Genomic DNA, 27,940 nt, shown 5'->3' with positions numbered 1-27,940 from the left:
TGATTTTGAATTTTTACAAAATTTAAGGCTATAGCAAGACCATTTTTCATGAAAATTACCAAAAAAAAAAGTTTTTTTTTTTTATTTTGATTTTATAAAAGTGATAAGGCTATAGTAAGACCATTTTTCATGAAAATTGGCAAAAAAAAAGTTTATCTTAATTTTGAGTTTTAAAAAGTGGTAAGACCATTTTTTGTCAAAATTGGCAAAAAATAAATTTTCTTAGTTTTGACTTTAAAAAAGTGGTAAGGCCATTTTTCATGAAAATTGTCACAAAAAGTGCTTGATTTTGAATTTTGAAAGAATTTGTTAAGGCTATAGCAAGACCATTTTTCATTAAAATTAACAGAAAAAATTTCTTTTTTTTATTTTGATTTTATAAAAGTGGTAAGACCATTTTTTTGTCAAAATTTGCTAGAAATAAATTTTATTAATTTTGACTTTAAAACAGTGTCAAAATTGTCAAAATTTGCAAAAAATAAATTGTATTAATTTTGACTTTAAAACAGTGGTAAGGCTATAGTAAGACCATTTTTTCATGAAAATTTGCAAAACAAATTTGTTAATTTTGTCATTAAAAAAGTGATCAGTATAGTAAGGCCATGTTTTTGAGGATCTGCAAAAAAAAAAAAAAAAATTGTTCTAATTTTGACTTTAAAGAAGTGGGACGACCATTTTTCATGAAAAATTACAAAAAAGTGCTTGATTTTGAATTTTAAGAAAATTTATTAAGGCTATAGCAAGACCATTTTCATGAAAATTACCAAAAAAACTTTTTTTTTAATTTTGAGTTGATAAAAGTGGTAAGACCATTTTTCTTGAAAAATTAAAAAAAAAAAAGTGTTAATTTTGACTTTAAAACAGTGGTAAGACCATTTTTCATGAAAACTGGCAAAAAAAAGTTTATCTTAATTTTGACTTTTAAAAGTGGTAAGGCCATTTTTCATGAAAATTACCAAGAAAAGTTTTTTTTTTTTTTTTTTTTTTTATTTTATCAAAGTGGTAAGGCTATCGTAAGACCATTTTTTTTGTCAAAATTTGCAAAACAAAATTTGTTAGTTTTGACTTTAAAACAGTGGTGAGCCTATATTAAGACCATTTTTTTGAAATTTGGCAAAAAAAAAGTTTATCTTAATTCTGACTCCTAAAAAGTGGCAAGGCTGTAGTAACACCATTTTTTGTCAAAATTGGCAAAAAATAAATTTTCTTAATTTTGACTTTAAAAAAGTGGTAAGGCTATAATAAGATCATTTTTCATGAAAATTGGCAAAAAAAAAAGTGCTTGATTTTGAATTTTGAAAAAATTTGTTAAGGCTATAGCAAGACCATTTTTCATGAAAATTACCAAAAAAGGTTTTGTTTTTTTTTTTTTTATAAATTTTGATTTTATAAAAGTGGTAAAATTAATAAAATGTATTTTTTGCCAATTTTCACAAAAATTGCCTAACTATAGGCAACTCTTACTATAGCCTAACCACTTTGTTCAAGTCAAAATGAAGAACACCTTGTTGCTGCGATTTTTCATGAAAAATGGTCTCAGAGGCCCATCAGGGTGAGATCTTGAAGTAACAAGACATTAAGAGAACTAAGAGATTCAAATCTTTTCAGCCAGAATTATTCATCATGTCATTTGTTGCTGGTTCACAATTTCTTGTAATTATATTGTGGCTTTTTTTTTATGTACGCTACATAACCACAAGGTATCCAGTGCCAGTAACTTCCCTTTTCGATTCTGGGTGGCTCCTGTCGAAGTCCTCAAAATAAGAATCTACAAATTTTACCTTACCACTGTTTTAAAATCAAAATTAAGAAAATGTATTTTTCGCGAATTTTGACAAAAAAGGTCTTAGCTACTATAGCCTTACCAATTCTTTGAAGTCAAAGTTAGAAAAAAAATATTTTTTTGCCAATTTTCACAAAAAATGATCTTCCTATAGCCTTACCACTTTTTTAAAGTCAGAATTAAGAAAATTTTGTTTTTGCTAGTTTTCATGGAAAATGATCTTCCTATAGCCTTACTATTGTTCTAAATTCAAAATTAAGAAATTTTATTTTTTTGCCAATTTTGACAAAAAATGGTCTCAAGTGTGTCAAACAAGTTGTCTCCGATGTTGGACAAAGCCGGACTGTTTGGTCAAAAGAAAATGCTCTGCTTCACTGAAAATCCCGCCTCGCCCCCTGTGGACTTTGACTGACAGCGTACTTCAACCAATCACAGCTCCAAAACAAATACATCATGCTTTAGCTTCTCTAAGGGTTAGCTTTAGCTCTTTAGCGCTAGCTTCTCTACACGCAAAGACACGCGAAAACGTCTTTTCCTGTTCGAAACTCACCAAGCGCAGACCCTCCAGACTCTTGCTCTTACTTGATTGTTGCTTTCAGACGATGGTTAAAGTTTATCTCCGTAATCGGAGTTACAAAAAGTGGCAACGCTGATTGCCGAGGGCCTGCGGGAGGTGGTGGTGGGGGGGGGGGGGGGGGGGGGGGGGGGGGAGCTCAGGGGAGCCATCTTCTGCTATTGACGTCACTATGGGTTAACAGACCGTTTTCATGGGTGCGGGAGGGGCTGCCTCTCTGAGCAGCAGAAAAACGAGGAATGCTCAAACACTCAGGCACGAAGGAAAAAAATGCTTTGGGGGTGTTTTTGATGAGTACATAACTATATAACAAGGTTAAAACATAAAAAAAAGTGAATTTTGCATGATACAGCCCCTTTCAGTTTCTTTTGCCTGCGTGGGGTCTGTGTTGGAGTTGTGGCAGTGCTAGAAGCCCGTCTTTCCTAATATTGCTTAGTTGTTGCTCGCTAAGCATCTGGCGGAGTAATGGCGGACAAATCGAAAGCTAAGTGAGTCAGGCCAGCGGGAACGCGCATTACATCACATCCTCTCAAATTCTCCCAGTGCCGGACCGGCACTACAACTTTCAAGTGACAACTTAGCGCTGTTAGCGGTACTTTCAATGAATTTGTCAGGACACATTCTACACATCATTGAATATTTGTAACATATTTATGGTGGAAAATAAGTATTTTTAACTTTAAAAAACTTCATAATGCACCTTTAAAGTGGAAAATAGTTTAAAATTTATTTTTCAACTTTCAGTCACTGATGATCTTACTGTGTCCTTACCTCCATATTAAATTCTAAACTTAAATGTTCATTAATCGATCCTTACCTAAATTGGAAATGATAAAAAACAAACAAAAACAAATCAGTTTTCAGTCGCGGATGGACTTACTTTCTTAAGTGGAAATTATGAAAAAAAAAAAAAAAATGCAAGAATTTTAAATTCTTGCTTGTTGAACTATTTATGATGAAATTTAAAAATAAAAAAAAACTGTCAAAAAATAAAGGCCTTACCTCATTTTTGAAGTTTGAATAACAACATTTGCTAAATTTTCTCGGGGGCCGGTTTCTGGCGCTCCTGCAGTCTTGGCTCATGGCTTCTCCCAGTGGTGGCGTTTGTCACGATCTTCGGTACCATGACATGTCTCCCTGTCTGTGTGTGTGTGTGTGTGTGTGTGTGTGTGTGTGTGTGTGTGTGTGTGTGTGTGTGTGTGTGTGTGTGTGTGTGTGTGTGTGTGTGTGTGTGTGTGTGTGTGTGTGTGTGTGTGCACAGTGGTGGTGAAAGCCGTGGTGTGTGTGTTTGCACAAAACACAGTATTATATTGTAAGTCATCCTCAGTGCTGGTTACTTATTCGACTCTAACATCACGTTTGTTTGTTGCTGAAACCTTCACAGTCTGACGAAGCTTGTTTGTATAACAGGTGGGAGGGAATAGAATGACATCACCTCCTGCTGAAGGATGCATTCATTCTGAAGGAGACTCTAACCTGCTGCAGAGCTTCAGCAGATCAGTATTAACCATGTCTGGCTGCCTGGCTAGAAAAATGTTCCCGCTTTGTGTTTGTTTTTTGCTTCTGCCTTCATATTCATCCGCAGAGACGAACGACAGACCCATTATAGGTGAGTTAATCAGAGCTTTTTATTTGTTTTAACCCATTGTTGTCATTGAAAGTGAGACTTCAGAAGTGTTTCTCTGTGAAGGTGTCCTCGCTCAGGAAGTTTCCAGATCCTATCCCAACAGAACCTCATACATCGCTGCCTCCTACATCAAGTTCCTGGAGTCAGCAGGAGCCAGAGTCGTACCTGTCAGGTGAGACTTACCAGGAAATCCCAAATGACGAGCTGGATAACTCCTAAAAGTGTGAGAATCTACAGTATACCACCAGTCTTCAGGGCAAGTTGCAGTGACTTGCAGAAACCCCTGTAAAAGAGTGCAGCCGGGTCATTGACCCCTCACAGAGGTCGTCCAGCTGAGCCAAGTCAAACATGCAGATAAGGCAGTGTGGCGAGGGGAACCCAGTGGGGAGCAGGCGGGGAAATGCACACGTTACCCTGAAGGCCATCTACTTTCAGCATGCTGGACAGGACAGGTTAGAAGAAAACAAACAAAAACAAAAAAACAAAAAAAAACCCCCAGGAAATATTTCCACAAAAATCACCACCTTATTCCTAGGCAGTCCTCTCTCAGAAAAGAGAGAAGAATTATGGATTCCAGAATAATTTGTATCAGTCTGTATAAACCTGTCTGATTTTTCCAGGATCAACCTGTCACCAGAGGAATATCAGACTCTGTTCAGCTCCATCAACGGGTAAATCGGTGCATCAGTATCTTCACCTCCACATTCTTTCCTTTGATAATCTGTTTCTGTCTCCAGCGTCCTCATCCCAGGCGGCGCGGCCAGCATTTACTCGTCCGGCTACCAACGAGCGGCTCAGTTCTTCTTTGAGGCGGCCATCGAGGTGAAAGGCTGAAGCACCCTGAACCAGGCTGTTTTCGGATGAAACTGAACGAAGCGCGTCTCGTTTCAGGCTAACAAAGGAGGCGACTACTTCCCGGTGTGGGGGACGTGTCTGGGCTTTGAACAGATGATGTATCTGACCAGTGGAGAGCGGATTCTGTCTCGAACCAACACCACCGGCATCGCTCTGCCTCTCAACTTCACCAACGGTACGGCTTGGTTCCCACAATGCACTGCAAACGATAGAAATCTAAGATGAAGTCAACTAAATTTATATTTTGAACTATTTTTTTTCCTAAATCAGCTAAATTTCAATGAACACAATTTTAGCTTTTTCTCGGAACTGTCGATACTTATATTTAAAACAATAGAATTCAACAAATAATCGCCCCTTCCAATCACATAATCTGTCTTTGTTTCTTAGTGCTTCATCAACATTTTTTAAAATAGCAAACAATAATTCGATATTTTTCATGTACAATATTCATGATGCTTTGAAAGTAATTATATTCACACATAATATCCCAATACATTTTCAAATATTTAATTGTTTATATTACTTTTATGTCTGAACATTCATTAAATGGGGAACAAACAAAAAAAAAAAATCAAATAAAAAAAAAGAAAATTAAAAATCTACTTTGTAATATTATTTATACTTTAAGTAAAATAAAGTATTAAAAAATAGAATTAGAGTAAGAAAATGTTTGTCTCCAAAAAGAAAATATTGTCAATGAAATGACATAATTTTGTACCTTATTTCAAAATAATACAAATTATTTTTTTATACAAACAAACATGTACACTGGGGGGAAAAATAAAAATTTGTTCAATCAGTTGTACATATTAAAGTTGTTTAGTAAATATGACTTATTTATGGCCAATGAGGAAAATTCTGTGTGGTTTACTTGCTTGTAGCATTCAAGTTCATGTTGAATTTAATATAGTTTGTTAACACTGAAACTATTATCATACAGTATCACAATTAACTTACATTTACTGAAGTATTTTTTTAATTTAATTTAGTTTCCTTCAGGTAACATATATATATATATATATATATATATATATATATATATATATATATATATATATATATATATATATATTTTTTTTTTTTTGTAGTTCATTCAACACATTAAAATAATATGTGAGCTTTATAAAATTTTATTTTTCTGGTAACCTCATGATGAAACTCTGCCTGTAAACATGCACATGGAGCAGATAGTGTTGTTCTAAGTTTCCCATGTTGTCATGTTTATTTCCGATCCCTGTTTCTTTTCCAGATGCAAACAGCAGCAGGTTGTTTCAGGGATTTCCAGCTGAACTGATGGAGGCTTTATCCTCTGAGCCACTGACAGAAAACTCTCACAAATGGAGCGTGACGACGTCGGTACGACCTTCATTCTCCGATATTCATCCACTCACTTCACTCTAAACTGACACGTCGGTTTGTTTCTTTCAGACTTACAATTCAATTGACAAACTGAGCAAGTTTTACAAAGTTCTCTCCACAAACAACGATGGAAAAATAGAGTTTTTGTCGACCATTGAAGGTAATTCCAGTTGAGATTTCAGCAGAATGAGACAGAAGTGAAAGGGTTTCATGCGTCGTCTCCCCTCTTCAGCCTACGATTATCCGATATACGCGACCCAGTGGCATCCAGAGAAAAACCCCTTCGAATGGAGGAGGCCATACTACCCTCACTCCCGCTCTGCGATCCAGATGACCTTCTACATGGCGGAGTTCTTTGTGAACGAAGGTAGGTAGTTGGTCTTTTAGCAAAGCCTTCACAAAGTTCCACAAGTTGCAAAACGTTGTGCTTTCAGTGTCTCCGTTGTCGTGTAAACAGACACTCAAAAATGCAGCGAGAAACTTGAGTTTTCGCTTGAAAAGTCACGTGAACAGAGCCTAGACCTGTGAAAACCCAGTCAACGTTGCTCTGTTTTGTCTCCACAGCCAAGAAAAACTTTCACAAATTTGCATCTGAGGAGGAAGAAAGAGACGCGCTGATCTACAACTACAGTCCGGTTTACGCTCAGCCGTCCAGCATATTTGAGCAAATCTATTTCTTTGACTGATTCGCTGCACAGATGATGTCGTCAAACTGATCCTATTAAAAGTGTTGTTGGTACAATAAGTTCAATGTTTTATTCAGAAAAAAAAAAAAAAAAAAAATCCTACTATATACTTGTTCGGTTTTACATGACTACCAACAGGAAGTTACCAAATATGGTCATTTGGCTGAAAATCAACAACTCCTACTGAGGCTCCCTTTTTGAAAAGAAAGTAAAATTGATAAGTTGAAAAGACAATTTTTGCATAAAGATGGGAATTATCTACTCGATTTCCCCCCAAAATTCACAAAGAAACATTGACAGCTGATAAAATATCTATTGTTTTATTCTAACATCGACCTTCATGCCACAGTTCTGCCATTATTCTCCCTTGAAGCTTTGCGTAACAAAGTTGAGCATCTTGGAAAAGTTTATAGAAAGTCCACTTTTTCCACCCGACTCCCAAGACAGCAACAGGAGAACTGAAAGGAAAAGTCAGATGTAACTTCCAAAATGCTTTATGCACAAATAACACTCAGGTAATACTGCAGATTCTTTTTTTTTTTCTCTTCTCTTTAGAATAAAATGATATCTGGAGAACATTTACACATCAAGCTGACGAGACTGGGATCTCAATCACAACACTACTGGAAATGTCCTTTATGCAATCCAGTAAGGAAACATTCAAGATGTCAAAGAATTACCGTGTGGAGCTGGGCGATCGGGGGAAGGGGGGGGGGGGAGAGATAGTGCTGCTGCCAATGACCAGAACATGCACGAAAAGCCGAACACAAATGGCCGATCGAATCAAATAACTTAAAAAAGAAGGAAGGATCTTAAATCAATATGTGCCTGGAGAATTCATTTCAGATGGTGAGATCATGAGTTTTCCCATTATATACAAATGCATATTTATTAAAACCTAATGGCTTTTGTACAATATATCCACCGATTGAAGTTGAGATTAAATCACAATGGGATGTTAGACTTTTCAAACTCGATGCATGCACTTTAACATTTTTAGTTTTTGTCACCATAACGTTCAGAACATTACCTGTTTTAAACAACTCATTTCATTACATCAACTTCAGAAGTTGCCGTTGGCTTTGGAGAGACGCTTCTGTCTCTGCAGAGAGTCGGATGAAAAGACTGATGTCACTCAGGACTGACTCAAATATGGAGGAAATAACTTGTGGATTTTTCAATAAGTGTGAAAGTTCAGAGATAATGCGGCGATCATGATCATTTCAAACATATCGAACAAGCGAGCATCAATAAACCAACTGACTCGTCAGTGGAGCTGATTTTTTCCATTGCTGCTACTGTCCCTTACATAACTGGCTAACCAACCAACAATCATAGATTTATATGTATTTATTGGACAACTTAGACGTGAATCTTCCCTTTAATCAAAAGTTAAAAATACATTTAGACCAGGAGAAGCATAATATGGCTGAATAAGGATAAAATTATCCTTGTACTTTGATTAATACGTCTGTTTTCCATCACAATGAGAAATAAAAAATAATCTAATCCCACTATAGCAAGGTCTTTAGTTTGCAAATGTCAACAATAAGATCCAATATTAACAATTAAAATGTGAAATCAATCTTTTCAATCTGACTCCCTCCAGGAACCCGATTGAGCAGGTTTCTCATAAAGGTCAAAACTGGCGTCAATAACTGCGTTTCTGCTGCAGGATGGTTTGCGACAAAGTAAGGCACAGTGACTAAAACTACTTCCTGTTCTCTGATGATAAACATGATGAACCGTGAGGAGGAAAGCGCGTCGCCCTCGTTCCTTTCGTCTTGAGGATCTTCCGGGAAATACGTCGAACTGAAAACCAAACGGTGATCTGGAGCAGCTGGGTGGATGTTCGTGTGCTATTTTACAGACTGTAAGAACAATGGACACAACCACAGTCCGACATGAAAAGTTCTTCACAACTTTTAAAAATAGGAACGTTGCTTCCCGTGTCCGGACTTCTTCCAGACGGCCTCTTTTTCTTTTATACAAACACTGGAGCTCAGTGTTCTGGTTCGAGCCCAGCAGCTCTGTGCTTCGGGGGTTCCTTCTCCTCACAGCCTCAAAGTCTGGAGTGAGAGGAGACGACTTCCTGTCAGGGTGTCTGGAGCTTCCTGTCAGGGCGTCAGTCTGGGGGGGAGGTGGGGGAGGGGGCGGAGGACAGGGGGGCGGATGCATGAGGAGGGGGTTGAGCGTCGCCTGCTGGAAGGACAGTCTCAGGTTCGGCTGAGTGGAACCAGGAAGGGTGAGAGTTGCATATTGTGGACACTGGAAGGAATGAGGGTGGGGGCGGGGCTAAAGGGGGCGGGGCGGGGTGTGTGTGTGTGTGGGGGGGGGGGGGTGGTGGAGCTAACCCTCGTCTTCAATCTCCTCCTCCAGAGCTTCCTCGAACACCCGCTCCGGTAGCCTGAAGCACTCCTCGAAGAAGTTGAGCAGGGACTGGCTGAGGTGCTGCCGGGTGGTGTCGCTGTGCAGGAAGTGGCCTTCGTCCGGGTAGATCTGAGGCGGAGCGTGAGGGGAGGGGGGAGGGGGATCAGATTTTATTACTCTGACTGCGGTGAGGATTTCATAGAAACCACCGGGAAAAGGTCAATTCTTCAGCTTTCAAGTCGCCTCCTGTCTGCCTCGATCCCTCGTTTGGGTAGACTCACGTTCTCTGCTCCCTCTGCCTCAAACACTCTAAAGATCACTGAAATTACTGTAACTTTAATTTTATTTTAATCCATTCATGATTTCAAATGTCCTGTTAGACTTTTTAAATGGACAACTGTGGAAGGTATTGATACTTTCTAAAACCCTACCCCCTTCACATTTCTGTTTGCTGAAAGGTTTAGTGTGTTGTGGTCTCTTAAAGGAATACTCCACCCAAAAAACGATTTGGCCTCATTTTCTACTCACCCTCATGCTGAGAAACACTCTGGAGCACTTTTTTGACGTTTCAAATGCAGTTGGAGATGTTTGGGGATTTTCGTTGTCAACAAACAGGGACCGACAGAGCCCGACAGAAAAAATGGTCCATAAAATCCACAAAACGTTCCCATTTTCCTTCATACTGCTCGTCCGCTGTAATCCAAGTGTCCTGAGCACGTAACGTCCATAATTAATTCTTAACGAGGTCATTTACGACATTTTAAGAGCCCAAACAGGGCACTCTCATACAGCTCCATTGCATGTCTGCGCGCGCACCCTGAACTACGGAAGCCGCGGCAGACCAAGCCAGATGCTTGCGCGCTTTCAGCGACTACTTTTCTAAATTGCAAGCGTAGAAGAAGAAGTTCCGCTGTTTATATTCTGCTGTGAGTGACCGAGCTGTGGACAATCACAAAAGTGATTGGCTACTGTTTTAAAGCTTTGAATTCGGTGTCCTGCTGAAAGGGCACAAGCGTGTTGCTTGGTCTGCCGCGGCTTCCGTAGTTCAGGGTGCGCGCGCAGACATGCAATGGAGCTGTGTGAGAGCGCCCTGTTTGGGCTCTTAAAATGTACTAAATGACCTCGTTAAGAATTAATTATGGACGTTACGCGCTCAGGACACTTGGATTACAGCGGACGAGCAGTATGAAGGAAAATGGGAACGTTTTGTGGATTTTATGGACCATTTTTTCTGTCGGGCTCTGTCAGTCCCTGTTTGTTGACCACGAAAATCCCCAAACATCTCCAACTGCATTTGAATCGTCAAAAAAGTGCTCCAGAGTGTTTCTCAGCATGAGGGTGAGTAGAAAATGAGGCCAAATCGTTTTTTGGGTGGAGTATTCCTTTAAGGCCTCCACACACTACAGGATGATCGGGCCGAATTTTGCCCCGATCTTCTCCTCCCGATCGAAGCTGACAGGGTTCGATTGTCGGGAGTATGCAAATGAGTTCAGGTCCGATCTTCAGAGCGATACCGATGTCAATGAATGAACTGAGGGAATGAATGAGTTCTCCACTTATTATTTAAAGTGGAGATGAATGTTAAACACAGGAATGAAGGGAAACAACGCACAAGTCACGTTGGACTACGCGACCTTTGGAAGAGTGAGGAGCCTATTCTCGGCTAGTGTGTGTTCTGCTCCACAGCGACACACTGGAAGATCAGGAGAGGAAGATCTGGTGCGATCTGTCCTCTGTTGTCTTCTAGTGTGTGGTCTCTGAATCGGGGAAGATTGAAAAAATCCTGTAGTGTGTGGTGGCCTTTAGTGTGTTTTAAGAATTTTTTTTTGTATCTTTCAGTAGTTTTTTGTTAAAACATCCATTGAAAGTAACTGTTCTGAAGGTTTACGTTCAGATTGTGCCTCAATTTGGTGGAATTGAAGGAAACTTGAGTTGATTCCCGTCTCTCGGGGTCAGTGATGAGCTTTAAACTGGATCATAACAGGATTAGTCCTGCTGGCACCAGAGGACTCCTCATAATCTCTTTATACGGACAGAAGGCTTAGAGAGGGACTAATCCCGGGCCTGCTGTGGGACCACCACTGGGTCCCGGGGCTCCCGGAGGCAGATAGATACCTGTAAGGTGTAGTTGGCCTTTTCACTGATGAGCTGGGAGATGAACTTCGCCGTGTGCTGGAAGTGGACTTTCTCTGGAGAGACGGAGCGGAGAAATCAGTCAGGTCAGGATTTCACATCCTCGTCTGGACGTTTCACTCTTCACCTACCGTCTGCCGTGGGGTGGATGATCAGGAACTTCTTGTCCATGAACTGAGAGGCCCGGTGAGCCAGGTTTGCCATCTGGGAAAGAAGCGCTCCATATTAAAATATCAAGAAAAGCCACGAATGAATGAATGTGGAAAAACCAAACCTCAACATACTGTGTAAGCTCTGGGGTCTGGTTTGGGCAGTCCCAGATATCGCTCAGAAAAAGCCGAAGCTGTAAAGAAAACAGGATTACTTGACAAGAAAATCACATTTAAACTTGAGATTTGTGGTTTTAATCTGATCTTCTGTGATTTTTCTAACCTGAGCTTTAACCTTGATTCCTCGTCGACAAACAGTTTAGCAATTAAAAAGTCTTGACTGATTTATATGAAAAACGGAACTGAAATCAAGCTTATAAGACCCAGTTTGTCTGTTTCTCCATTTGTCATCAACAAACATCAGAAACACACATAAAGAAGACATTTTACTCTTTAATTCAACAAATATTTCTAAAAAAATCTTCCAGAAACTTCGAGGACGACTCCAACTCTGATAGAGCTTTCTATTTCCTTCTGTCATTGTTCATTTTGTGCTCAATTTGATCTTTTTCTTTTCTTGTTCTGAAATAGACTTTGTTCCATTCTGTTTGTAAACTGCATACATTTCTTTACAATTCCATGTTAAAAAAGATGAATTTTTGCTTTTGGACGGATGTGAATCTGCTGTCTGTTAGTATTGAAGGTTTAGGTAAGATGAGCTCTCTATAGACATCATGTGGATTAAATACAGCATCTCTAAAGGAGAGACGAGCTAAAAACCTGCCCATAATTTAATGTTTAAATGCATTAAAGTCATTAACATGAAAATAGTTTCTGAAAATATGATTCAATACCATGACTATAACATAATATTTTGCAGATAATCTATTACAATATTGAATTGGAATTTAAAACATTCTTTCAAAATGTAATAACCTGCGTCAATAAAGTAATAATAAAGTGTGTGTGTGTGTGTGTGTGTGTGTGTGTGTGTGTGTGTGTGTGTGTGTGTGTGATGCAGCATGTCTCACCGTACAGTTCGAAGTCGGTGATGGGCGACAGGACGGCGCCGCATTTGACCGGGGACTCCTCGCCGCTCAGCAGCAGGCTGGTCACATAGCCTCCGTACACCTGAGGGAACACACACGTCTTTTTACACACCGATCTGAGACTTGACCACGCCGGAGGAAGTGTGTGTGTGTGTGTGTGCGTGCGCGAGTATTCTCACCTCCCCGAACGCTCCCACTCTGGTTTTGTCCACGAACGGCTCCTTCAGGATGAAGCTGTAGAGAAAGAATCAGTCCTGGTCAGAACGAGCAGCTCCAGCCGCAGCATCGGCGCCACCTCATGACTACTGTGTGTTTTTTGCAGCCAGAATAACTGACCTGCTGAATCAGACACATTTCAGGTTCACATCCAGATACATTTTCAAATCCTGTATCAAAACTTGAGTTCAGTTTGATGAATAATCTAAAGATTTTGTTCCAGTAATTCATAAAGTGCAACTATTTAACTTTCTCAGAAAGCTAGAAAAGGAGTTTTTCAGTTAATCGCATTCAACAGTTTGTCGCTCTTTCATATGAATTTGTCGTTTCTGACGAGGTGAAGCCTGGCGGTACCTGAGCGCGTCCCTCTGGTCCTGCTCCTCCAGCACCCCCACCCTCTTCTGGACGCGGTGCAGCAGGTTGGTGCCCTGGAAGCCGCTGCCCCGCCCGTCGCAGCGCACCGCCACCGCCCCGAAGCTGCTGACCAGCGCCGAGGCCCAGTCCAGCTGGAAGCGCTCCGTCACCGTCTGGCCGCCGGGGGTCCCGTCACTGCCGCGGCGCCACAGAGCACAACCACAGCCGTCACACCTCTGGGAATTCAACTCACACACTGCTCAGAAGCAAACCGGGGGATGAACAGGAAATGGTTGAGTGGTGAGTGTGTGTGTTGGTGTGTGTGCAACGTACACCAGCAGCAGCAGCGGGTAGTGGGCCGACTCCGAGAAGCCGGCGGGTTTCAGGATCTGCAGCGTCAGAGCTGGAAGATCCAACAACAAGCAGGTTATTACCAATCAACACACACCTGAACAGATTGAAAACTACATTATTCTTAAACTTCTGAACCCAAAAGTGTCGTGACGGCTCTGTTTCTGCTGTCGTTTGTTGGAGTTTGAGTTTGTGAAGTTGCGGACAGCTCTGGTCTGAGATCTGATTCTCTGCTCAGGACATGATTACACCATCATTCATAATACTTGTTATCCAATTAGTTATAACTTGGACATAAATTCACATTACGCTCAAAAGCTTCAAATTTTATGTGAAGAAAAAATATACTCATCCATATCGTCTTAAAAAGACAAAACATGCAATCACATATTTCTGTCTATTAAGAGGACATTACATAAACTATATATCCATCTAGACTTAAAAGGTATAATATCTAATAGACAGAAATTAAGAAAACATGACTGTGTTTTTTGTGTAGTTTCGGGCTTGTTTGTTACTTTCCTTTGTTTGCTCTAAATGGAGGCTCATAAAAGTGAGTCTGTGTTTTAATTCACATGTTCACCATAAATTGTCAACTGATAAAGAAAGAAAAAGGATGAACAATCAGAGACCTGTGGAGTTTTTTCGTCAGAATGAGTGTGAAAAATCAGGTTAAAAGGGTTAAAAGATGCAGGTTAAGTAATACATTTACTCCGTAACACACTCCTGTGTTCAGGTAATTAATATAGATTCTGTATTTAGAGCTGAACAATGTTTCCCAAATCTATCATGACTGTTAAATCAGTAAATATTTTCTCTGCACTGTGTATTCACTTTCTGCAAGCATATTTAGACTGGCCTGGATCTTGTTGCCACATGAGCAGAACTGAGTGTGTGTGAGACGTACTGTAGTCGTCCGTCTTGATCTCTTTGAAGTCCACTGTGGGCATCTGCATGTTGTCCAGAGTCGCCCTCAGGTTCTGATTGGTCTCCAGTTTATGGACTTCTGAGATACCTGCAGTGAGAACCACAGCTTTCTGTAGCCAGCTTGAAAGTTTACTCTTCGTGCCAAACTGTCATTTTGGTTTTAATTAGTTTTAGTCAACTGGAGAAAAACTTGTGAAAATGTCGCTTCAGATTTGTTTTTCTCAGTAGATTTCTTTCTATCGTAGCTCAAACCGGCTGCAGACTAGACCTGAAAGTGAAACCTGGAGTTAGATTTAGTGCAGAAACTCCTGTTTCCATCTGCAGCTGCTGAGGTCAAAAGACGCTGCGGCAGACGGCGGCTCTGTCAGGGTGTGTTTGTGCCCAAAGGCACGGAAATCAACAAAACGCCCCACTTTCCCAAAGTGGGATGAAACCTGTGCAGCTGCAGGAAGAAAACGTCAATTAAGGATCAGAAGAAGAGGAGCTGCCAGGATTTACACAGCAATCTGTGTGTGTATGTGTGTGTGTGTGTGTGTGTGTGTGTGTGAGAGAGACACACCGTGTCTCCCTGTCAACGCTCATTACGGAGTGTCACTCACACTCTGAGGAGCTCTTCTCTCAATTTGATTCCACTGGACGGGTTCCAATAATCTGCTATTTCTCACTCTTAGCAGGTCACAAATACTGATCGCAGACGAGGCCGATCTATTAAAGGATTGTACTGTAAAAGATGGAAAAGTGCCTTAAAACCATTTTGTTATATTTAGCGCTATATAAATATAACTGAATTGAATTGAATTGATGACGCACGCTAAAATGACATTGTGAACATTTAATAAGTGCTTTTGGAGTCATGCATTTTACTGATCCGGAAAGAGACTATATTAATAGATCAATTTATGATGCATATTTTGATTTACTGCACTGATAAAATAATCTTTTTGAATGAGCGATGGAGAGAAAGGTACTTTTTGATAAGCTAAAGTAAAAAAAGAAGCAACAGATTTGAATTTCTCTTCTTTTGAGAGAGGTATAAATTACAATGAAGTGAAATCCAAGTGCATTGCAGTACTCACAGGCAACACTAGAGGCGCCATTAACATTGCAAGGGAATAAGAAATCAGAACAGCATTTACAGACTGGGATGGGTTGATCATATTGCTAAAATAACACACACACACACACACACACACACACACACACACACACACACACACACACACACACACACAGGTAATGACTTTACAGAATGCTGCTACTGCTGTCGGGCAGGTCATAATTTAATGAGCACATCCATTTGCAGCTGTAATGTTCCTATGGAAACACTTCTGCCCCTTCTGACAAGGTCATTTCACATGTACCCATCACGCATCGCTGCACTGGGTCACTTGTAGCAACAATACAGATGGTAGTAAATGCAGATGCACTGAGAGACTCACTTTCCCGGTCTTGCGTCTCACTTTCGTCGTCTCTCTGCGTCTTGAACACGGCCACAAACGGGATGTCGGGTCCTGAAGAGACGAACATGAAGCTCAGCGAGTGACAGGTGGAGGCTTTTCAAGGAGAGTGTGTTGAGGTGCAGGTTTTCTGGTTATATTTAGTCTCTTCAACAATTACACACTGGTGTCAGAGTTTCCTCCAGTGCACACACACTAAAAACCCTCTCTGTCTGCCTGGTGAAGAAGCACATCTTGGCTTATTCAATTAAAGTAATGCTGAAATAGCTTCCTCTATACGAGCGCTTAAACCTTCAGAAAAATCAAGTGATTGATCCACAAAGTGTGTTTTTCAGGCTTTTCTCCTCATGTTATTGACATAATAACCTCATTACAGCCCATCGTGAAGAGGATTACAAATAAGCGAGGGATGACTGAGCAACAAAGAGTTCTGCTTTGAGAAGAAAGAGTTAAGAATTTTATTTATAGAGCAGCTTTTAACCTGTGTGTAGAATTTCAAGGGAAAGAAGAAAGAAGTAATTGTTAGTAACAATGCGTTACATAAACTAATTAATCAACACACCAAAGGCAGCCAAAGTAATAACGATAATAATCAAAAGAATGAAAATAAAATCAAGCAAACTAAGTGAAAACTTAAGTTTTGGGTTTTACGTTGTGTTTGGGCTGAAAGAACAACAGATCTGGCAACCTGCTCTGGTGGACTACAGACGCAGTGACCGTGCTGCGGTGATTCTGGACCGGAATCGGACCGGACACGCACCGCATCCAGTGTGAGCCCGGCGTCAGTGGTCAGCACTGCTGCCTCACAGCAGGAAGGTTGTGTGTTCGAGGCTTCTCTGTGCAGAATTTACATGTTGTTCAGGTACTTCAGTCTCCAGGAAGCTTCACTTTGAGCTGATTATTCTTTTTTATTAAACACGGAAGCGAAGCTGAGTTCGTTCATTTTTCATTCAGTTTGATGAGATATTTGTGACTGAACTTATTTTAATGATGTTCAGCTGAATCTGAGCCTGATCTCCGCTCACTGATGATCAGACAGGAACACGGAGAGGCGACTGACACCAGCTCCTTCAGTCACTGATGAAATATTGAAGCTACAGGCCTGAAATCTGACTGGAGCCACAGGTTGGAGCTGCATTTCTACGGTGACATTTTGATATTCCTCTGATCTTCAACAGCTTTTTTTTTTGTTCTCTTGGAATTTTCATGCCCAGCGCGGCGCACACGGATCAAAGGTGGAAAGGAGAAGTGCAACGAAGAGAGAGCAGCTCCTTTTTTTTTTTTTTTTCTAAATTCATTGTGCAAAAACAGCCTTTTTGACATTGCGAGGAGCGAGCGCTCCCGAGCGCACGCTGTGTCTCTGGCACAGTGTCAGTTTTGAGTCTACCTACCCACAAAAAATACCTGAGAGAAATATGAAATAAGCTTTGAAACAGGAAACACAATCATATTTAGCTTTCAGCTCTAGACACTGCTAGTATTTCAGAAAGAGCGGTTGCTGTTATTAAACCTCTCATCAAAAAGCCCACCCTTGATCCAGGTGTTCTAACAAGTTACAGACCAATATCCAACCTTCCCTTTATTTCTAAAATCCTAGAGAAAGCTGCTGCGAGTCAACTTTGCGACCACTTATATAACAATGACCTATTTGAGTCTCTTCAATCAGGTTTCAGAGCTCATCACAGTACAGAGACAGCTCTGGTAAAAGTCACTAATGATCTTCTCACAGCCTCAGATAGAGGACTGGTCTCTGTTCTGGTCCTGTTAGATCTCAGTGCTGCATTCGACACTGTTGATCATGATATTCTACTACAGAGACTAGGATATACTATTGGGATTAAAGGTTCAGCATTAAACTGGTTTCAATCATATTTAACAGACAGGTTCCACTTTGTTAATGTTAATGATGACTCTTCAGCCCGGATCAAAGTTAAATATGGAGTCCCACAGGGTTCTGTTTTAGGACCTATACTCTTCACATTATACATGCTTCCTGTAGGGAACATCATTAGGAAACACTCCATTAACTTCCACTGTTATGCAGATGATACACAGATCTACCTATCCCTGAACCCAGATGACACAGATCAACTTGTTAAATTAGAAGCTTGTCTTAATGACATAAAAACCTGGATGAGTCATAATTTTCTCCTCCTAAATTCAGATAAAACAGAATTTATTTTGTTTGGCCCAAAACACCTGAGAGAAAAATTATCTAATCAAATACTGACCCTACATGATGTTGCTTTAACTCCCAGTAACACTGTGAGGAACCTGAGAGTGATCTTTGACCAAGACTTATCCTTTAACTCCCACATTAAACAGGTCTGCAGGACCTCCTTCTTTCACCTGTGTAATATTTCTAAAATCAGGAACATGCTGACTCAAAGCCATGCTGAGAAATTAATCTATGCATTTGTTACCTCCAGAGTAGACTACTGTAATTCCTTGTTATCAGGGGGCCCCAATAACTGCCTAAAAAGTCTCCAACTTGTTCAAAATTCTGAAGCAAGAGTTCTCACAAGAACCAGTTGGAGAGATCATCCCCAATATTAGCTTCCATTCACTGCTTCCTGTTAAATCTAGAATAGAATTTAAAATCCTCCTCTTGACCTATAAAGCCCTGAACAACCAGGCCCCATCATATCTTAAACAGCTATTAGCCCCATACTGTCCCAGGAGAACGCTTTGTTCTCAGAGTGCTGGTCTGCTGGAGGTTCCTAGGTTCTCTAAAAGTAGAACAGGAGGTAGAGCCTTTAGTTATCAGGCTCCTGTTATGTGGAACCAGCTCCCAGTGTCTGTAAGGGAGGCTGACTCAGTCTCGGTTTTTAAGAAGAGGCTTAAGACCTTTCTATTCAATAAAGTTTACAGTTAGGGGTCACGTCCTCTCTCTCTCCCTCTCGCTCAACTATTATGTAACTGTTCTGTAAGATGATGTTGGGAAAATGAGTCGTGGATTTATTGTATAAAACTGTGAACCTGTGTACAATTCAATGGAAATAAAATGATCTCCCCCCCCCCCTCTCTCTTTCCACTGTGACTGATTCCAATGTTGTAATTGGCACTTCATAAATAAAGCTGAATTGAATTGTGCAGAAAGCGTGATAGTGAGTTTTGGGTGCAATAAACAAAACAGGAAGGGAAGCCCGGTGTTAGAAGAAAAAAAAGAATAATGTAAAAAACATATGATAATATCAAAGTTTTTAGTTACTAGTACATTTAGCTACCTTTGAAAGGCTTCTGCACACAGCGAAAAGGTCTGAAAACATTTAATATTCAGATTACAATTCAGATTTTCAAAGAGGAAAAAGTCTATGTTTTTATTTACATGATGCCTGAAGAGTCAGACTTCACTTCAAATTAAAAGTGGAACAGAAGGTTGAGCTGCTACCTTGGCAGTTGAGCAGGAAGTAGCTCATGTTGTGGCTGAAGGCGCCGCTGATGTAGCCGCAGCTCTCCGACAAGGCGCACGACAGACAGCGGCGGTTGAAGGAGCCGAACGTGTCCGCACTGCAGAAACAGAAACAGAAGGCCACCTTTGACTTTTAAATATCATGCAAGCACAACATGCTTCGCTAACCTTTCCATTACAGAAACTTTCAGGGAGATCTAACCTCAAAAACAGCCCCATTTATTAGCTATAATCCCATTATTGGCAAATTTATTATATTTGCCAGCTCCTAATGCATGTTAATGACTTTATGATGGCTAATGTGTAAATATGCCGTTTCTATGTTTTCCAACATATTTCACTGTACATAAATGGCACTGGCACCCAGCTGTTTAATTTACCTGTACAGATGTCGTCGCCTTGGACCGTCTTCAGTGCTTAAAAAGTATCTGAGTGAACATGATGGGGGAAGAAAAGAAGTGAAATGACAGTAGAACATACAGAAACACTCGTTTGTGTTCACCTGAAAGTGAGCCGTGCTTCAGAAGAGATTTTTCATTAATCAATAGTGAGTTACGATTAAGGAGGGGATGAACATTTTTATAAGAGAAGCAGAACACATTTCCAGTATCGGCGTGTTTATAAGGAATTTGTGAGGATGAAACTATGTTTCGTTACTGTACTGAAGTAACTGTGGCTCTTACTCCAAAAGCATCGTCACAGTGAACATGAATGGTCCGTCGCTGTCCGTGGTGCTGATGTCCTCATGTTTTTAATTTGTTCAGTGATGCAGAATCCTTTATTTTTTTTACTGGCAGAAAGATGTTTACAGTAATTTCATAGAGTAGAAAGGTTTATTTAATGTCGGGGAGTCATGTAGTTCACCCTTCACTGAACTGGATTGGTAAAATATTACTGTAATAAATGTTAATTTTAAACTCTTAACATTTTTCTTCATTGTAATTCAGAGGGTAAACCTACATTTTCACAAGATCCAAACAATTACTGCAGAACATGACTACAATCTCAACATAAAACAAATTTTAATCAAATGTAAATATAAATATTTCCATCCAACAGCTCCTCAAGTAAGAAAATCATTTCTGTATTTTAATCAACAACTCCAGAAATATACAATCATAGCCAAGATGCTGAATCTGTAAAGTATGATCCTAACCCATGAGTCACTACATGTATTACTTTGTGAAAGGTTTTCAAAAAAAAGTCTACAACCTCATTACTTCACACTTTATCAGACAGTGTAAAGTGATTGAACCACGTTCGCACAGTGCTGCAGTCGGTGTGTGTTTTGTGTGGCTCACATCAGCTGGCTGTCCTCGTCGTAGGCCAGGACCTGAGTGACGTCCCAGTCTCCAGACGTGATGGACTGCAGCGTGTCGGTGCTGGTGTTGGGCTGAGGGGGGAGGAGAGGGAAGCAACATGGAGATTTACTGTCACACTGCATGAGAGAGGGAGGACAAACTTCTTCAGTACAGGGAGGTTTCAGAACGGGAATCTGGAAAAGAGCAACTTCCACCACTTTCCACAAAATCTAATTTGTCTTGGAGACGAAAAATTAATCATCTGAAACTAAGAGAAAAACATTAAAATTTCAGTTGCCTTGTTTTATTGTTACAATTACACATTTTTTAGGGTTTGGTTTGAAGTTTTTGTAATCATTTTTTAGAGATATTTCCTTTTCTTGAACATATTTTCTGACTTTGGTCATTTAGTCATTTTACGCATTTTGGCTATTTTTGCTTCTTTAGATATATGAAGCTGTTTACAGAAACTTATAGAGTATCCTAAAGGTTAGAGCAGGTTTAGTTATAATAGCTTCTTCTTTCTTTCTTTTTTTTTGAAGCCTTTCTAATTTTTTTTCTTGATTTTTTTTTTTTTTTTTGGGGGGGGGGATATTTGTTTTCTCTTTTCCTTTCTCCTTTTCCCTCTTTTCTTTTCGTGAAACAAAACACACAAGTAGCTGTATGTTTATATGTAGTTAGTGTGAATGAATTTATCCATGTTGCTCAGATTCACTGAGGTCCAGAAAGTTTCAGGGGACTGATCTGGGATCACTAAGTGCAGCAAGAAGAAGCAGCATAACACTGCATGTGAACATCTGTCGCTGTCCGTGGTGCTGATGTGTTCAAGTTTTTGATCTATTCAGCAAAGCAGTAGTATTTTGGCTACTTTACAAACAGAAGGATATTTTCTGGAAACCCCACTAATAAAATCTGCAACTGTTTAACTGTTACAAAGCAGCACTGAATTTTTTTTTCCCAATATCAGGTCTAACAGTAATTATCATTGGAGCCCCATCTATTTGTAAAGAATACATATTATGCACAAAACGTGACAGTGAATCCACGGAAACCTTATTTAACATCAAAGTTAAAAAAGAGATGCAGATGTGATTTTCTGAACAAATGTTCATTCTTCTATCATCATTTCAAAACTGAGATGTTCCACCAATGTGTGTTAAAATAAAATAAAATACAGCATTTTTATACTACTTGTTACATTACTTCAAAACTGAGATTCAGCTTTTTTAAACAACTTGTGACACTTTCAGTATCAATAGAAAATCAGCTAAAGGTTTAGTTGCTCCGCATTGTGGATTCATGCAAAGAGTTAAAGCTGCTGTAGGCAGGATTTTGCTAGTCAATGCTAATTTTTCTGTGTTTTCTTTGGATTAAATGTTAGAGTATCCATTGATAATCCTTTAGGAGTGTAGCATACTTGCACTACCGCGAGGGCGCAGCATTTCCATCTGTCTCTGTTCTGAGCTGAAAAGGAATCTCGACAGCTCCAGGTATCTTTGACCAATCAGAAGAGCCCCTGAGGCTCTAACCGCTATTGGTCGAGGGGCGTTCATCGCGGGTTCTTGTGGGAGGGGCTTAACTTGCGTAAGGGCGTGATGTCAGAGAAAACAGGACAGGATTGGCTGTGCTGGGTTTCAAATCACCATCTTAGATGGGTCAAATCGCCATCTTGCTTAGGTAACCCTAAGCAAGATGGCGGCGATGCCGAGTCCTGCCTACAGCACCTTTAAATATACATGTATGCAGATGTAGTTTGAAATGTGTGTGAAAGGAGAATAAAGAATAATGGACACTTCATATCAAATCATCAATCAAACACTTCAACATTAAAATCCCGATGTCTTTTTTTGTAACAAAAGCAAATTTGATTTTTTTTAAATATCCAAAATTAGATTAATGTATAATTTAAAGGATTTCCAGAAGAATGATGTACGTGTTTTCCTGTTAGAATCTCATTTCACTGCATTAAATCAATGACAACCACTTTAAAACAAAGACATAGAATTCTAATTTTCTACTTTAACATGAACAATTAAGAGTAAATTGATTTACTTTCAAATGGTCAACAACCTTCAACTAATTATTCACGTTAGGAGGTAAATGTATGCAGGATTTAAAGCATAATCATATTTAAAAGTACTTTAAAATTGACATTCCAGCAAGTTTTACTTCAATTTAATGTGAAATTGATCGATCATAGTTAAATGGATTACTATGAAGACAAAAAATTCAGTTGAGTTAAAACAGGCAATTATACATTTATTATAACAGTAATTAAAACCATTGTAGTGGCTATTTGTCTCAAATGCAACAAAAATCAAAAAATCTAAACTTAAACTTCAAACTGCCACTGATGCACCGGGTCGTGGTTTATGCAGGCAAAAGAAAACATAGTCCAACAAATTCCAGTAGGTTTTATCATGGTTTATTCTCCATGGCAAGCAAACAATTGGAGCGATCACTTCCTGCTGCTTCTCTCACGCTGGTAAAAAACCATAGCCCCTCCCAGATGCATGCTGATCCTCTACCTGCAACCTCCCTAAATAACCTCCAAGTGCAGGTGGTACCAATTAACTCTACAAAATCAAGCCTAACGGAAAATAATGTGCCAATTACCCAAACCAAACATGCAAAATAAACAAATAATAAATCTAAACAAAATAAACACTATATGCAATAACACAAACAAAAAATAAATGAGAAAATATTCAGAAAATACTCAAAAACTAATAAATAGCTCCAACAACCATGATTTGAAATTGGCTTTCAGGCTGGATTGAGGAGGAAATCATTGGCCTAACTCAACAGATCATCCGAGTCCCTCACCTGAGAGATGGACATGGAGATGTGGAAGAACTTCCCTCGTCCTCCTTGAGGAATCGCTCGCGTGAAGAAAAGCTTGAGGCCGTCTTTGGAGAACAGCGGCTTCTCGTTCTGGAAGACACGAGCAGGAGAGAACAGAACAGAACGGAGCAACAGCGGTAATCATGAAAGCCTGAATCTCACTGATCTGCGGAGGATCTCACCTGCCTGTGGAGCCACCCTTCGCTCTCGTCCTCGTGTTTCTGAAAAGCCGGTTTTGACAGTGTTTAGACGTTCGGGTTCAATAAGCCCGCGGCGAGGAGCAGCAATGAGGGGCGGTACCTTGGTGCAGACGCCCGTCGTGGCCTCGCACAGCGTCAGGACGGAGATGTTCTGCGCTCGGTTCAGCCAGTTGATGGCCAGCTTGGTGGTGGTGGCCCACTTCACCATGGTCACATAATACTCACTGACATAAGAAGAAAGGTCATTTCACTCTGTGTGTGTGGATAAGCAGTACGATGAGAAAAAAAAACGTGTCATAACGTTTCCATTTACTAATAGCAGATTAAGTCTGAATTTTTGGAAGTAGGGATAAAACATTAAGGACGTGGAGCAGAGAAACGGAGATATTAGAGCAGAGAGGCAGCGTATAAATATGAACCGAGCAAATGGAGGCATTAAACTTAATGGAACTAAACACAAGGCTGTAATGAGGGAGAATGGATCACTGGAGAGAGAAAATTTACCCGATATGACCAAATAATGATGGAAGCAGAAAAGACTGCTGCTAGAAAGAAACATGTAATATATTAGAAGTAGAAGCAGCCTCCACGCTCATTTCCTCCAACATCAATAATTCTCCTTTTCCCATATTGACTGTTTCCTCGCAGGTTTGTAGCTCAATGATTCAAACATTTTGCAGCTGCTGCTGCAAAGTCTTGTACGATTCTTGATATTGCTCAGAATTTAAGACAAAAAAAGATTACAATTGAGCTAAATCTAATGTCACATTAATAATAGAAGATATGAGGTACTTGTTAAATAGGGTTATCAAAACATACGTGTTTCAATCGCAATTATTCACAGGATTTTCAGAGTTCACTCACAAGTCATTGCACTTCGAATTTCATATTTATAATTCTGCTGTTTTGCTTTTCAAGACAGTTTTCAGCCCATAATGTAAAGCATTCATCAGCCTTAATCACTTCATTTAAATTAATTGTTGAAATTTCAGCAACTTCCTGCAGTCGTTCCGACTAAGTTCTTACCAGAGTGTCCTGACTGGAAATTGAACACAGAGAAGAATATCTTTTTTTTAGCCTTGTTAGATTTTCTTGCAAAAAAAGTGTCATGTAGATCAATTTAATACATTGTGTACATTAAAAGTAGAGTTTTCAAACTGACAAAAAGCCCTAAACGTAATTATGCAATCAAAAAAAAAAAAATCATCTTTAGTCAGCCCTACAGCGATTAACTCTGACAGCTGTGTTTTTAAACTATTATGATTCTTTCATTGGCACTTTTTACATTTATTTGCCCATTATCAATATTGTTTTCACTATTTTTAGTGCTTTATCAATGCTTTCTTACTTACTACTTATTATTTTTTTACTAAGTACTTTTTTTAAATTTTGAACTGTTACTGACACAAACACTAACAACTAACATCTAGAATGCATTGTTCTTTGTCCACATGGTCAGTAATAACCACAGGACGGGTGTATGTTCACCACCTGACTAAAGGTCTGCCTCGAACGCCTCACCCTATCCGTGGGTCATCGGGTCTCCTCATCTCGATGGTGTGCAGGGGGCCGTTCAAGTTCACCACATACAGCGTGATCACCGGGTTTTCCTCGCCCGCCTGCACAGAGAAAAGATATAACTTTTTGTTTTATGTAACCGGCGCATGTTGTTAGGAATGGGTGTATTCGGTCACCTTGGGGTAGTGGTAGTCCTTCCCCATGGGGTACGGCGTGCCGGTGAACATGGGCAGCTCCATGCGGGGCACCAGAGAGTCATTGATGGTGGCGTACGCTAACCGGGCTCCGTCTGGAGACCACCAATGGGCGATATGCGACTGGAAGATCTCCTCTGGAAGACACAGAGAGAAACGGGAAGAACAACAGCACAGCGCACATCCGGAAAGTAGAAAAATGTTTTGTGGAAATATTAAGGGATGAAACTGATATAAATTCATTCTAGTTTGTCAAACGCGTCCTACAAATGATCCTTCAGCCTTGACATGTACAGAATTTAGAGGCCAAGTCCACATCTCTGACTGACTAATCTGCTGAAACAGCTCACTTTTCCATTACAGGGTTGGAGATGTGGCCCTTTACACCCCATGACCTTTACACCTCCAGGTCTCCGAGGCATGCAGGCAAGATGGTGGCCGACCCCTCCCACCCTGGTCACCAACTCTTCCAAACTTTCCCCTCTGGAAGGAAGTTCTGGTCCTGGTGGACCGGAACCTCACGACACAAGAACAGTTTCTTCGCCTCTGCCACCGCTCTCATGAACAAGGCATCAATCCCCGATGCAACCCCCCACAACACCCCCCCTCCCCCCCCCCCACACACACACACAGTAACCAACTATGCACTTCAGACAATCTTCAGCCCCCATAAACATCACTGTAAATACCTCTGACCTTGGTCATTTTGTAATTTTTGTAAATTATGTTAATTCTGTAAATCATTGACATATTTATTGCTGTTGTTGTTGCTATTGTGTTATTTATTTGAGTCTTAATTCCTCCTGTTTATATTTTATTCTTGTGCCTTTTTAAATCTGTCCCTTCTTTTGTCTATGTTTGCACCTCCACAGTGCAAAAAAGGGTGAGATGTTTTTGCAAAAAAAAGGATTTTGTTATTCCAAACAGCGGTGCGCTTTCTCCTGTCTCATCACGTGCATTTCAGATCCTTCACTTACCGATTTTTTCCTCTCTTCTAAATACTTCCTACCAATGAACAGCAGCGTCACAAAGACAACCTGACTTCCTCCGCCAGTGGTCTTAATGTTATGGGTGATCAGTCTGTGCTGTTAGATGAATAAAAATCTAATTAGCGGCGGTTCGCTTTGGAGGACTCTGCTCCGTCTTCACTAATGAAATAACTGTTGCATGGATGTTGTCTCTTAGCTTGCAGTATCCAATTAAACAAATATCTCATTTCACCAAAACAACAGAAGATGAATCAAATGATTCAAGTCATTGAATCAGTCGACGTCCAAAGTTTTTGTATTTTTTTTCTGCCTTGTCAGCAGTCATGCACGCCTGCCTGACCTCCTTGCTATATTTGGGCTCTCTCGCTCAGTGTCGGTGCAGATACGGAGGTCATAAATCACCGCAGCCTGTATATATTTCCTACAAACGGAGCAAGCAGGTAACAGCAGCACTGTTAGTGTTTGGGGTTGCTGCCGCCTCTCCGTGTGCCATTTTCAGCATTCTCATTTCAGACTAGTGACCCAGAAAGTCCCCCAGAGTGAAATAGTGCAACAATCACACTAAAAATAGACCAATATGGTTTCTTCGGGGCCGATACCAATGATCGGTAATCAAGGAGGCCGATAACCGATATTTACAGCCGATATTCATTTGTAGTAAAATTAAATATATTGGTGTTGACATTTTGAATAGGGATGAGGGAAATATATGTCTGTTAGTACTGAAACAATTTGTGTTTGTGTTTTGTAATTAGTCAGTAAAATGTTGCTCAGTTTAATTTGCTCCAACAAGTTCTGCGACTATTGTGCTAACTGTTAGCATGTCAGTGGACTTTCCCATTCAAGTTAGCATTAAGCTAGTGGGCCTTTTTTCTTAATGCATGTTGTGATTTACTGTGTTCTAAGGCATCTCGTCCGTGTGGAAAGCAGAATTCGGCCTTTACATGATTAATCTGCCAGTCGGGAGAAAAATCTCTCCTCTCCAGAGCTTATTTAACTGATGAAGCTTCTTCTCTCCTCTATGCACGTATATCTATGGCTGCAGGCACTTTGCTGATTGGCTGTTAGGCCTGCTGGTTGTGAGTGTAACCAATCAGATCGTTCTATAGGCGGGACAATGCTGAAGCAACTCTACACAGAGATGCAGCTGAATCTGAGTCAAAATAATCCCGTTTCATATTGATCTCTTATCTGCCAATGGATTAAAAAAAAAAAAAAAAAAAATGGCCGAAATGCGTTGAAATGCCGGATATCAACCAATGATTGGTTGATCCTCAAATCACATACTTTGCTCCACTAAGGGGGCCAAAATAATAGCAAGTGTCAGTCAACACGCCGACTCATTAGGAAACAGGCAACTTTTGTGACAACTCCACACCAGCCGCTGACAATCGGGCGTCATTATTGATTCCTCGGAGAAACGGCTCAACCTATTGTCAGAGCGACATTTATATCAACTTCTGCAATTAAAAAGTCATTAATGCTGTTTATCCGTGGGACTGGGTGCCCGCTTTGGGGAATTAGCAGACATCAGCTACCAATTAGCATTTTCATTAACTGTGCATGCTTAGTGGAATGACTTGATATGC

General features: G+C 40.1%; 2 protein-coding genes across 4 annotated transcripts in view; one reads left to right on the top strand and one right to left on the bottom strand.

Moving 5' to 3' along the window:
• Positions 1 to 1,530: 1,530 nt before the first annotated feature.
• Positions 1,531 to 6,887, top strand: LOC115394704 (gamma-glutamyl hydrolase-like). Its single transcript, XM_030100057.1, has 10 exons — positions 1,531 to 1,552; positions 3,943 to 3,966; positions 4,048 to 4,156; positions 4,605 to 4,655; positions 4,722 to 4,806; positions 4,876 to 5,014; positions 6,092 to 6,198; positions 6,271 to 6,361; positions 6,434 to 6,568; positions 6,766 to 6,887. The coding sequence occupies exons 1-10, from the start codon at positions 1,531 to 1,533 to the stop codon at positions 6,885 to 6,887; spliced, it is 885 nt and encodes a 294-aa protein (XP_029955917.1).
• A 318-nt stretch (positions 6,888 to 7,205) lies between these two features.
• LOC115394511 (dipeptidyl aminopeptidase-like protein 6) overlaps positions 7,206 to 27,940 on the bottom strand; it is a 191,574-nt gene continuing 170,839 nt past the window's right edge. For all 3 annotated transcript variants that reach the window (XM_030099837.1, XM_030099838.1, XM_030099839.1), the window contains exons 9-26: positions 25,345 to 25,499; positions 25,172 to 25,269; positions 23,751 to 23,874; positions 23,633 to 23,671; positions 23,433 to 23,540; positions 20,607 to 20,698; positions 19,686 to 19,733; positions 19,285 to 19,403; positions 15,876 to 15,947; positions 14,417 to 14,524; positions 13,492 to 13,561; positions 13,159 to 13,353; positions 12,768 to 12,822; positions 12,571 to 12,670; positions 11,675 to 11,733; positions 11,522 to 11,594; positions 11,373 to 11,446; positions 7,206 to 9,386 (exon numbers count right to left, since the gene is read on the bottom strand). In XM_030099837.1, coding sequence (XP_029955697.1) covers positions 9,237 to 9,386; positions 11,373 to 11,446; positions 11,522 to 11,594; positions 11,675 to 11,733; positions 12,571 to 12,670; positions 12,768 to 12,822; positions 13,159 to 13,353; positions 13,492 to 13,561; positions 14,417 to 14,524; positions 15,876 to 15,947; positions 19,285 to 19,403; positions 19,686 to 19,733; positions 20,607 to 20,698; positions 23,433 to 23,540; positions 23,633 to 23,671; positions 23,751 to 23,874; positions 25,172 to 25,269; positions 25,345 to 25,499 — 1,739 coding nt within the window. In that variant the 3' untranslated portion in view covers positions 7,206 to 9,236. The remainder of the gene's footprint in view (positions 9,387 to 11,372; positions 11,447 to 11,521; positions 11,595 to 11,674; positions 11,734 to 12,570; positions 12,671 to 12,767; positions 12,823 to 13,158; positions 13,354 to 13,491; positions 13,562 to 14,416; positions 14,525 to 15,875; positions 15,948 to 19,284; positions 19,404 to 19,685; positions 19,734 to 20,606; positions 20,699 to 23,432; positions 23,541 to 23,632; positions 23,672 to 23,750; positions 23,875 to 25,171; positions 25,270 to 25,344; positions 25,500 to 27,940) is intronic.

The sequence above is a fragment of the Salarias fasciatus genome, chromosome 9 (assembly GCF_902148845.1).
Source record: "Salarias fasciatus chromosome 9, fSalaFa1.1, whole genome shotgun sequence".
Taxonomy (NCBI): domain Eukaryota; kingdom Metazoa; phylum Chordata; class Actinopteri; order Blenniiformes; family Blenniidae; genus Salarias; species Salarias fasciatus.
The sequence above is the reverse complement of the archived record's forward strand: the minus strand, read 5'-3'. Positions and strand labels throughout refer to the sequence as shown.

Excerpts from the sequence above, each read along its gene's own strand:
- LOC115394704 (XM_030100057.1), top strand. The coding sequence starts at position 1,531 with ATGGTCTCAGAGGCCCATCAGG. Across the intron at positions 1,553-3,942 it reads GGTCTCAGAGGCCCATCAGG|AGACGAACGACAGACCCATT; the intron begins GTGAGATCTTGA and ends ATTCATCCGCAG. Across the intron at positions 3,967-4,047 it reads GAACGACAGACCCATTATAG|GTGTCCTCGCTCAGGAAGTT; the intron begins GTGAGTTAATCA and ends TTCTCTGTGAAG.